The 12,795-nt window shown below is 27.4% G+C and overlaps 1 protein-coding gene across 1 annotated transcript; it reads left to right on the top strand.

Annotated features, from left to right (window-relative positions):
• The first annotated feature begins 3,191 nt into the window (after positions 1-3,191).
• On the top strand, positions 3,192-10,375 carry LOC114932628 (glutamyl aminopeptidase-like). The gene is made up of 13 exons (XM_029304924.2): positions 3,192-3,348; positions 4,523-4,990; positions 5,199-5,639; positions 5,743-5,926; positions 6,327-6,498; positions 6,661-6,742; positions 7,059-7,432; positions 7,846-8,153; positions 8,707-8,891; positions 9,217-9,546; positions 9,644-9,713; positions 9,934-10,008; positions 10,227-10,375. Exons 2-13 carry the CDS (start codon positions 4,545-4,547, stop codon positions 10,332-10,334), a joined length of 2,775 nt encoding a protein of 924 aa, XP_029160757.2. The 5' UTR covers positions 3,192-3,348; positions 4,523-4,544; the 3' UTR covers positions 10,335-10,375.
• The last annotated feature ends 2,420 nt before the right edge of the window (positions 10,376-12,795 follow it).

Raw genomic sequence — 12,795 nt, 5'->3', positions numbered from 1 at the left:
GAGGCGAAAGGCAGGACATACAGCAAGGAGAGAACGGGTGACATAAATCGCTCTTGGGAAACTTTCATCAGAGACATAATTGGATCGTAGCCAATCGCGGTCGATTCGTCATCTCGACGGGCGAGAAAGTATTCTATCCGTCAAAACTGAACGATCGCCAGACGATGAAATGGAGTTTCCGCGATTGAAAGTTTAGGACAGGACGTCTCTCAGAAAAATAAGAGACGCGAAATCAGGACGAGCAATTTATGGAACGAGGAGAAAGGATCTCGCGAATGGTGATGGCGGAAACGGGCCGGCGCGGCGTGCGATATCGAGATCGATATCTGGTCTCTCGCGAATTAGATGTCGACGCGTTTCCGGTTGCCGATGTTGCGATCGCCGTCAGCTATTTTCTCGCCGCCCTATCGATATAGCGCGCCTTTTTTTCTCGCGACTGTTTTCTAATACGATTAAAAAGAGCCGGTTATATACCGACTTGTGCACTGTAACAAACAGATCCAATAATAACGATCGCAACTAGATCGCGGCCTAGGGGTGTGACGTTAAAAGCCGTTTTGAAATATCGAACAACCGGATAATTGCAACCACAGGTGGCTTTGCGAGCGAGATTAGAATCAATTTTTATTAATGAATTTTACAAGTAGACGGTTATTGCCCGACTCTGACAGTTCGTATTGACATATTATAGAATGGATTAAATAATCTTGTAGCTTGTCTTTTCGAGCGATAAATAGATTCAAATGCAGATTATTGAACATAATCATTTAATTATCTAAAAATTTATTTTTCGTGATTATAAAATAATTACAAATACAAAAAAGTAATTATCAAATTTAGTATACGCCTTTTAAAAGAATTTGTCAGAAATTTTTTCGACGTTGATTCTTTACTGATATTGATGATTTTTTATTCGATTTTTAAAGATTTAAATATTATTTCCAAAAATTTATTCTTTTCATGTTAATTTAAATATTATTTCCAATAAGAAAAAAAATAATAAGAAAAGTGGAAACAAATATATTTTTATTTAAAATTTTTTTATTTTTAGTTTGCATTAAATTTATAGAGATTTTGCAGCGTCATAAACGCCATTAATGCGTTTTCCAGTCGTATCATTTGTTTAAAAATAATCGGTCGATCGAGTTACGAACCGCGTTGCAAGGCGACTTGCACTACTGCGAATGCAATGATGACAATTTGCATACAATCGCCTTGCACGACTTAACGTAGAATTTCTCGCAGTTTTAGATGCTACGTTTATGTCATGGATCAATTTCTTAAAGTCGGTGACATTTACTGCATTAGCTCATATACAATTCAACGATTAGCCTCCTTTCAATCCCGAATTATTCTTCTTACGAAAATATACATGAGAGTTTTACGCATATGAATGTTTTAAGACTATATTTACATATCACAAATGAGACAAAAAGATATATGTATATATCGTCGTAGATATGGAAAAGAAAAGATTTTTTTGTCATATTTGAATATTATTTTAAATTTCAATACACACATATATAACAATTTAAGAATATTTAAGAGAATTAATTAATGTATTAATTATTTATTGTGAAGATAATGAATTGTTAATAATTGACTTACAACAAAGTTGGTAAATATTAAAAAGTTAATTTTTCATTTTTTAATGTTTATATATATATATATATATATATATATATATATATGGTTTTATGTACGAATTATTTTTATACGCATATATTTATATATTTTAACAAAAATAGAAGATATTTTTCGGACATTAAATAAACGCGATAGTATATATGCGATGAATTATAATGTAAATTATTATTAACTATAGTAAGACATTGAATTCAAACTCTATTTTAAATAGAATACTAATATAATGCTAATATAATACTATACAAGTTATTTTAAATATATTACTACAGAATATCAGTATTTTCCTTATTTTAAACATAAAAGAAAAGAGAAAACGGATATTTAAAGATAATTTCTAATAACTTCCACCATAAAAATTAAATAATATTATAAATATATTTAGTGTAGGATATTATCGTGTCAATTACGAACCTCAAAACTGGCGAAACATTGCGAGATTATTGAACTCTGGAAACTATTCAGATTCAAGCATAAATGTTCACAGACACTTTCTTTCCACGGACTGGTCACACAAAATATCGTAGCCAACATGTGCGGGTCATAAATCGGCCGATCGTGCGGATTGTCACACTCGGCTTCGTTTCGTGCGCCAAACTTCCGCACTCTCGGCAGATTTTACCATCCCCCGAACTTGTTAGCTAATATACTATTATAATATATATTTTTGACATATTGTATAGAATTTTACCGTGGTGGAAGGAATGAACATTAAGATCTCTTTTATTCTGAAAGATATATATTTATTCTTATGGGTGTATCTTCGTAATTACATATCGGTTTTAATTACTTTTTTTACACTTCTTTTATTTGTATTAATATTAAAATTATTGTTATATGTTTGTATCTTTCATTTATAATACACAAATTATGCAGTACAATTTTTTATATTGTTATCTTTTTTTGTACATTTTCATAATCCAAAAATTCCTGTTTTATTATTGCAAAAATTAAATCAATTTTATAATAAAACAGTTACAATGAGCAACATTTTTATATTTTATAATACATTGTATAAATTTTGATAAAATGCAACAGTATTTCATTGCTAAAAAATAAAAAATATATATCAGTTTAAGAGATTTATTTTTATATAGCACATATATATTTATATCATTTTGTATAATCGATCGAATATAATCCCGCGCGCAAAACGAAATTATATTACTCATTAATAATATATTAAAAACTGTAAGGTGTGCATACATGAACATTATTATTGTAATATATGCATAAAAATTATTATTGCAATGTATACATATATATATTATTCATTATCATATAATATATATATAACATAATATAAGCATAAATGAACGATAAAGAGTTAAAAAGTAAAGAAAGTTAAAAAATAAAATAAAATTTTTAAATTGTTTATGCGCATTGCAAAAGAACAATAGTAATATGAAATATTACTATTGTTTTTTGTTATTAAAGTAATATGAAAATATATTTCATGTATTAATATTTGATTGTGTTAAAAAAATATGAAAACAACTGACGACCTTGTTTACATGACATTACATATTTATTATAGCACCAAGTATCAGATTGTCATCAGTTTCGATGATCTTTTGGAACGGAAAGATTGTAATTGTGTGACATATACTTCCCGCAATAAGGACGTGTCGTATATATTACTGTGCTAATTACAGTTTATTTATAAAAAAATTATTTTAATTTGCATACGTATTAATATAACAGGTAAGTCATTAGAAAAAAATATGAATATATTTAATTTTGACGATAAAGAATAAACAAAACACAATTTAATTATATATAAAATACAAACAATAAGCACAAATTTAATTTTCAAAAGTCATAATTTTCAGAATTAACATTATTATTAATACAAGTACTATATATTATTTTAAACATATATAATATATATTAAAGTCTAAAAATTAAGTTTAGGATTGAACTAGAATGTTTAAGAAAACAAAAATTTTTTTGTTCAATATTTATTTCAGAAATTATGATGACTTAAGATAACAAATGCAAGAAATTACACAAAATGAGTTATATATAAATATTTCATATAAATCTACTACAAATAAATATTTTATTAAATATAATATATTTACGAAATATAATATAAATTCGTTTGTTTAACTTTTTTTTTAATAACAGAAAGTATAGCAAGATCGTACTTATGTCATCGCTAAACATATGCTGAACATAAATTACAATATCGAAAATATCATTACAATGTAAATATAGTTAAATTTATAAGACTGAAATATACAATACATGTCGATGCGTACAATAATAAATCATATTAAACTTTTATATAATTATCTATGCTTAATAATAATTAATCTTATTGTATTTACTCAGAAATAAATATTTTTATCGGCTCTCAATATAAAGAATATAAATATGCTGTCTTCTAAGCCGGGCAATAGAGCCAAGGAAACGAAAAATTAATTACTCGGAACTGTATCTCAATTTGAGATCCCAAAGTTCCACATATAAATTAATTTCTAAACTTACATATGGAGAAATAAGCGAGAAAAATATAGGTCCGAAAAGTCGCTGAAGCGGGAAACGAACCCGCGTCTTTCACTTTCCGGGCGACTGCTCTTCCCGCTTCAGCGACTTTTCGGACCTATATTTTTCTCGCTTATTTCTCCATATGTAAGTTTCGAAATTAATTTATATGTGGAACTTTGGGATCTCAAATTGAGATACAGTTCCGAGTAATTAATTTTTCGTTTCCTTGGCTCTATTGCCCGGCTTAGAAGACAGCATATTTATATTCCTTATTGTATTTATTTTCTGCTTTTTTTCGTAAAAAAAGAATACATACAAAAGAGAGTTTTGCATTGCATTTTATTTATATTTATATTTTTTTAAATAAGAAATTACTTTATTATAGATATTCCAACGAGAGATTTGACATGAAAAGATTGTTGGTAAAGTTGTTATTATACAATTTAATATTTATAAATGCAACAGCTTTTTTATCGGATTATAATCTCGATGTTATACCAGAGCATTATAACCTCAAGTTGGAACCATATTTTGAAGTAAAAATGGAAAGTTTTAACTTTTTCGGTAGATGCGAAGCCTACGTCAATATTTCCATTCCAACGTACAGCATAAGTTTGAACGCACAAAAACCGCAAATAGAAATACTAAATACTATTGTCACCAATAGAGAGTCATTCAAAATTTATGAGCCGTCAGATATTACGTACAAAAATGAATCTCATATTCTCACGTTTCACTTCGATGATATATTATCAAAAGGACATTATTTATTAAACATGAGCTTTATCGGACTCACAGATAATTATGGAATCGTTTTCTTCAGAACTTACACACATTTTAATACAGATAAAAGGTGAGTAAATGTTGAAAATATTGTAAAATACCTGTAATAAAATACGAGATATTATTCTTTTAGCACGATTTATAAAACATGTGTACATATACATTTGTATATAATATATTATCTAACCTGGTACTTTATTATAACTTTTAATGTCACTAACTTTTAATGTTGATTAACCATTTCTTGTTTGATGAAATATTTTATTAAAATATGATAGGTTGTTTGTCGCAATACAACTCGGGGCAATTGGGGCGCGACAATTGTTTCCATGCTGGGACGAGCCTGCATTTAAGGCTACGTTTAATATTAGTGTTAGACATTATATGGGGTATTCTGTTTGGTCAACTATGCCGATACGAGAAGAAACTGTCGATAAAAATGACATGGTGTGGACTCACTTCAAAATCACTCGTTCAATGCCTACTTATCTCATATCGCTCCTACTATATGATTCATATTCGTTCCCGATCATTGAGTATGACAGAATATACAATATGTTATTCCATTTGAACACAAAATTTGCAAGAAGAATCATTCAAAATGTTACAAGACGCTTCGAAATCGAATGGATGGCATATTCTCAGAACCTTTCATCAACAAATCATCTTATAATTCCCGCGGGTCCTCAGCATAATAGCATGGGACATATTCTTTATAGGTAATATATATAATTGGAGTATGATAATTGGCATATGAAAAACCATTAAACATCGTGTTTGTCATAAAACTTGTATAATCACATTATTTACAATAATTTTTAGAGCCTCAAATGTTTTCTATATTAATACGTTAGATCCTATTTCGAATAAAATAAAAACAGCGTGCTTAATAGCACACGAAGTGGCACTTCAATGGATTAATAATCTGGTTAGCCCATCCTCGTGGTCTGATTTTTGGTTGAATGAGGGTATTGCTAGGCTGTTAGGAATGGATATGATCGACAAGGTTGTTTTTTTATTTAATTACATATATAATGCCGTCTTAATTATACGCAGTTAAAAAAATTTCTTAATAAAATAATTATAAAGAAAACGTCTTTTATAAATGCACTGACGGATCACTAATTAAATTTCTGAATTATAAAAAATTTAAAATATAAAAAATGATTTAAATACGAAAAAAAACAATTGCAATAATATCTATTTTTAAGCAAATAGTCGCACACATCATCAAGTAAAATATCACACTTATAAGAAATAAGAAAGCTATTTGTTTAGTAATGAACAATAATAAACAGTTATAAACAATTATTGTCGCTTAATGTCAAGAATTCGTGCATGAGCTCATTTCACTGAAAATATTTATTGATTATTTAATTTCACATTAAACTTTTATTTATTTACAGATTTTTCAAGATTCAAATTACACAAGTATATTAGATCTGTTTGCAGTACAAAGTAAATTAGAATCTCTTCAGTTGGATCATTATCTTTTGGGTATTATGGATCCTCTTATACCAAAAATCAACAAAACCTCGGAAATTGAATCACTTTTCTCTTTTTCTTATTACATCAAGGGTAAGACAAAACAACTTTTCTATATCACATAATTAAATTGTTCATAAATTCCTGAACATTTTTTTGCGTAATTATGGATGTTTTCATGCATTTATTGAACACTAGAATATATAAATTTAAATGTATTTAATTTGTACGCTCTTTATAATGTTATTATCGCAGCACCTGTTATATTGCGTATTTTACGACAGCATCTTTTGGATGAATTGTTCTTACATGGTATTGAGATTTTTCTTAATGTACAGTGAGTAACATCATTTTATAAAATATTTTTAATTTTTCTGTTTTATATTAATTTTTTCTTTATTTAATTATCTTTCTCCATTTTACTATTATATTATTTTTTTCCGGCCAAAAATCTCTCTATTTTTATTATTTTAGTTTCAATATCTCGAATTTTTCTATCCCGAATAATTCATGTTTTATTAAATTATAGTTTAACTAATTTACATCAAATTATGTTCCAAAATTACATACACGTATTAAAATGCAATTGCAATAATACAATTTATATGGTGTCTTTTAGTCAATAATTAATCAATAATTTTTTACAAATTTAGTATGTTTAGTTCAGTAACTATTGATGATTTCTGGAGTGCTATGCAAGCTGCTCTAAATACAGCAAAAGTGCGCAGTAGATTTGATGTAAAAAAGATGATGAATGCTTGGACATATCAAAAACATTATCCTATGCTGATGGTTAAATACTATAACTGTACATCTTTGAGAATATCGATAGATAATTTTTACCAGTTAGTTAACGATGACTGGTTATTACCTATAATTATAATTACTATAAAATGGAAAGAAAATATTTTAAAATCAATTAAATGGCGTTATACCTACAATAAAGTACAAAATAATATTTCATACATAGAAATTGATGAATCTTATTGTGAAGAGAATGAATTGTTAATAATTGACTTGCAACAAGGTTGGTAAATATTAAGGGGTTACTTTTTTATTTTTTAAGGTTTATATATATATATATATATATATATATATATATGCTTTTATGTACGGATTAATTTTATACGCATATATTTATATATTTTAACAAAAATAGAAGATATTTCTCGGACATTAAATGAACGCGATAGTATGCGATGATTTTAATGTAAATTATTATTAACCATAGTAAATCACTGAATTCAAACTCTATTTTAAATAGAATACTAATATAATACTAATATAATACTATATAAGTTATTTTAAATATATTACTACAGAATATCAGTATTTTCCTTATTTTGAACATAAAAGAAAGGAAAAAACGGATATTTAAAGATATTTTCTAATAACCTTCATCATAAAAATTTAAGAATATTATGAATATATTTACTATAGGATATCATCGTGTCAATTACGAACCTCAAAACTGGCAAATCATTGCCAAATATTTGAACTCTGGAAACTATGCAAATCCAGGCATAAATGTTCATAATCGTGCTCAATTAATCGATGACGCGTTTTATTTCTTTTCGATGCAACAACTCGATATGTATTCATTTTTGGAACTTATAAAATTCTTATCGCAAGAGACAAATTATGTGGTATGGTATCCTATGATCAAAGCTCTTGAAAGTATGTCAAAATTATTTCCAATTTACAATTCAGAGGAAAATACCAAATTTGGCCATTTAGGCGATTTCAAGGTAAATGATAAGATTTTTCATCAATAAAAGTAGTATGTATTACATTGTTGCATATAAAATATATAATAACCAAGATTTTCAAAAAAGTTTCGAAGATAATGAAGTATACCCGAGAAAATTCAGTCATGTTTTACCTTAATTTTATTTAGATAAAGAATTATTTGTAAAGAAAATACTTGCGTATTCCCAGTTTTACGTTTTAAATGTTAAACATTCAATTTTAAAAACAATCAATTGTTTTCATGTTACCGTTAATATTATTTTAATTATAGATACAAGCAATCTAATGAAAACATTTATTGAAAAAAAACGATATAACTTTTGTTACAAATATGTGTTATTATTTAGTAAATTGTGAAAATACTTTACAAAATTGTGACATAAATTCGTAAAATTTAAATAATTTTTAGGACATTAGCTTATTATCATTTTTCTGGTATTGAAAACAAATTTTCTTTATTGTTTATATTACATTTTATTTATCATAAATAAAATATAACGTACAATATATTCTAAATGTCTTCTTAATTCTAATTATTTCAAAAACTTTTAGGAAAACATACTGAAAATATTGAATGATGTTCTTGAACGCATTGGATACAAAGAACATTCTAAAGAAGACGATCTTATTAAATGTTTAAGACAAGAAGTCGCCAAATGGGCATGTACTCTCGAGCATCTCAAATGCCTACAAATGGCGAAATATCAATTAGAAGATTATCTCTTCCAAAATAAAAAGTAATTTTTTATAATTATTTTGTTATAATCATATATTCTTGTATCTTGTAACTTACTAAATATTTTGTAACTTATGAAATTTACTGAATAATGTTAAAAATAATTGGTTATATGCTCTAAATACTTTTGTACAACCGGCGCGCGAAAAGTCGCCCTTTACGCACATAATGAGATTTTAGAAAGGGCTCTCTTTCCACGCACCGGACACACAAAATATCGTAGCCAACATGTGCGGGTCATAAATCGGCCGATCATGCGATTTACAATCCCCTAAACTTGTTAGCTAATATACTATTATAATATATATTTTTAACATATTGTATAGACTTTTACCGTGGTGGAAGGAATGGACATACTGTAAAGGTATACAGACAGAGACAAATTTAACTGGTGTTTGGAAGACAGTACTTAAAGAATGGATAGTAACCTCTGATAATAGAATTTGGGAATTTCTAACTTGCATTACACATCCTAATTCTATTAAAGAGTATTTGGACGATAAAAATCTAGAAGTAGCTATTTCTTGGAAAAATGTATCTTTAAAATTTCGAAACATTGATCGTGTTAATAGATTTCTTTTCACAATTACAAAGCATGCTATGGACAGTGAAGTACTTGATTATATTTTAAATAATTTTGACGAATTAAAACCCAGGTAAAATAATAGTTTTCTTTTAGTATAAATATATCCTACATATACTATTTTCGCACTTCATGTAAATATGTACCTACTTATTATTCCGGTTTTATAGAGAAGTCAGTACGGGTGCAGCATTGATCACTTTAATTAATAATGTGTATTCTGAGGTACACCTGCAGAAGGTAAATGTAAAACATTTTGTACTCTGTACACTCATTTATTAGTATTATGATATTAATCCGCGCGATATTATCTATGTTTACATACTATATTACACAAAATTTCTGGATATAATTATGCTAGAAACATGAAATTATGTGGAAATTATGACTTAGAAATTACGTAGACTTTTGTGCAAAAATAAATTATATTTCATACTGTAAATATTTTAATTCGTTTTAGATTAAAGCGTTTGTAGAAGAACGGATTGTTGCTGCTGAAAATTTTTTTAAATGGAAGTTGATCTCTTCTGAAGAGGTAAATATTGTGATTTCAGATATGATATTCATATATATTGTTTTTTTATTTAACATAATTTTAATTTTTGTAAATATATTTATATGAATAATTTATTTTAATCATCTTAAATAGATAGTTTGTTTTTAACGATAGAAATTAGAAATTAAATTATATTCTTATAATGCGGAAAAAGTGTTATTTATTGACAGTAGATATATATAAATAATTAATTTTAGATACGTGAAAAGGTGAAAAAGTTCGTAAATCAACAAATTGAGTTTATCTATTACAAAATACGAAAACGCGCCAATGAAATCCATTCCTTTACAATGACTAATCGTTAAATAATTGTTCTATAAAATATATATGTAGTATAAAATGTACTTTTTACACACATATTTATCTTAATGATAATTAACTTTCTGTATTACTCTTATTCATTCTAAAAACTTTAAAAAATATTAAGTATTTTAACGAAATCTTAAAAAAAATTAATCAATTTTAATTATTATTGTAGAGTATAAAACTATTTGAAAAAGTTCTAAGCTTTGAAAATATAATAACGCAAAAAAAATTTATAGAGGTAAAACGTATTATCATTGCTATATAAAAACAAAATAAATTATAATGCTGTCAAATATACATATTTTTAGTCAAATATATTCAGTTAAATATACATAAAATATGTATGTATATACATATATTTAACATACATATATACATATATTTAATGTTTATTAAATGTAGACTTAAAAATATTTCTCTACGGTGTTTTTTACTTTAAATAATTATACAACTGCAAAAATATTTTGCACGCTGTAATCTAAACAATAATATTTTTGAATAAATACAAATTTAACAATATAAATGTATACATATACAATATAAGTACTAAAAAAAATTTTTAAGATGTCTTTTATTCTGAAAGATATATATTTATTCTTATGGGTGTATCTTCGTAATTACATATCGGTTTTAATTACTTTTTTTACACTTCTTTTATTTGTATTAATATTAAAATTATTGTTATATGTTTGTATCTCTCATTTATAATACACAAATTATGCAAAAATTCCTGTTTTATTATTGCAAAAATAAAATCAATTTTCTAATAAAACTGTTACAATGAGATATTGTGTAGAATTTTACCGTGGTGGAAGGAATGGACATACTGTAAAGGTATACAGACAGAGACAAATTTAACTGGTTTTTGGAAGATAGTACTTGAAGAATGGATGTTAAACTCTGATAATAGAATTTGGGAATTTCTAATTTGCATTACACATTCTAATTCTATTAAAGAGTATTTGAACGATTAAAATTTAGAAGTAGCTATTTGTTTGAAAAATGTATCTTCAAAATTTCGAAACATTGATCGTGTTAATAGATTTCTTTTCACAATTACAAAGCATGCTAAGGACAGTGAAATACTTGATTATATTTTAAATAATTTTGACGAATTAAATCCCAGGTAAAATAATAGTTTTCTTTTAGTATAAATATATCTTACATATACTATTTTCGCACTTTATGTAAATATATGTATAAATGAGAGCAACTTTAATATAAGCAACAAATATATATAAGTTAAAAAATAAATTTTCGGGTCTCTCTCGGTAGTTTCAAAGATAGCTATCAGCGCGTCCGAAATTATGTGTTACCTACATTATGATAGATCGATCAGAGTAGCCCTCTTTTTTTCAAGATCAGATCGACGAATCGATCGCATCGATGATGCGTCTTGGAGGAGTTCACGTTCGAGGACCGTTACGCGAAGAAATAGCTATAAATCTGTCAGGTCGACACTGATTACGTCCATAAATCGATCGACTTATTAAATCAATTAAATCGATTTATTAATTTTGACGCAGAAATCGCACGGCATTGGCCACCATTTCTCCGGTGATTGATTTATCGGCCTTAATCAATTTCCACGCCGAAAGTTTTGCATGAATAAATAATTTCTCTCCCTGCGTGGTCCATGGCTATTAGCACTCGTCCGAATACGGATATTATCTGGACGATTTTCGGCGTTATGATGTAGCGTACTGCATTTTTCAAACATGGGAATCTCTCAAGTGGCGGAAGAATCGTTACATTAATCTTCGAACGGATGGCTTCGTAATGAAAAACTGCGAGAACTGTTATAAGCAAGTTCGATAAATTTAAAAAGTAGTTTAAAAATTCGCCGCGGCAAAAAACACGTGTCCTGCATCAATTTACCGCGCAACAATATATCTGGATAATCATAACACAAATATAATGATCATTGTCTCATGTTTTAATAATTTTTTTTCATAGATATATTTTTTCGGAAAGAAGTTTGACGAATTTGTACAATATTGTTGTGTGGTCCAGCTGATAGATATTATCTTCTGATTTTATCGATGATCCTCGGACTATGTTTACACACATTATACTTGTACATCTTAGTCACGATCTTTTATTGTCGCGAGATAACAACGACGTGTAATGCGCGGCGGCACCGATCGTATTCGAGGGTCGGCAATACATGTCGATGACTATCTGAATAGCACTCGACTGTCTTTGAGTGCTCCAATTTGTTTACTGACATGTGCGAGACCATGCTATCACCTTGATAGAGGCCTCCCGTCAAGATTAAGTGGCATTCAAAATTCTTCAAATTGCATTCAATTTGCGCATAGAATGGAAATTCATAATCCTTTTCGGATTGTCTACGAAAACGAACTTTGAATTAAATTTTGAGATTAATATTTCATTTTTGATATGCTGGTTATTGATGTTTTTGTAAAAATAATTTATATTATTTTTTTTTATAGACTT

This window comes from Nylanderia fulva, unplaced genomic scaffold, assembly GCF_048542155.1.
Source record: "Nylanderia fulva isolate GAGA-0341 unplaced genomic scaffold, ASM4854215v1 Scaffold13, whole genome shotgun sequence".
NCBI classification, from domain to species: Eukaryota; Metazoa; Arthropoda; class Insecta; order Hymenoptera; family Formicidae; genus Nylanderia; species Nylanderia fulva.
This window is presented reverse-complemented; position numbering and strand designations above follow the sequence as displayed.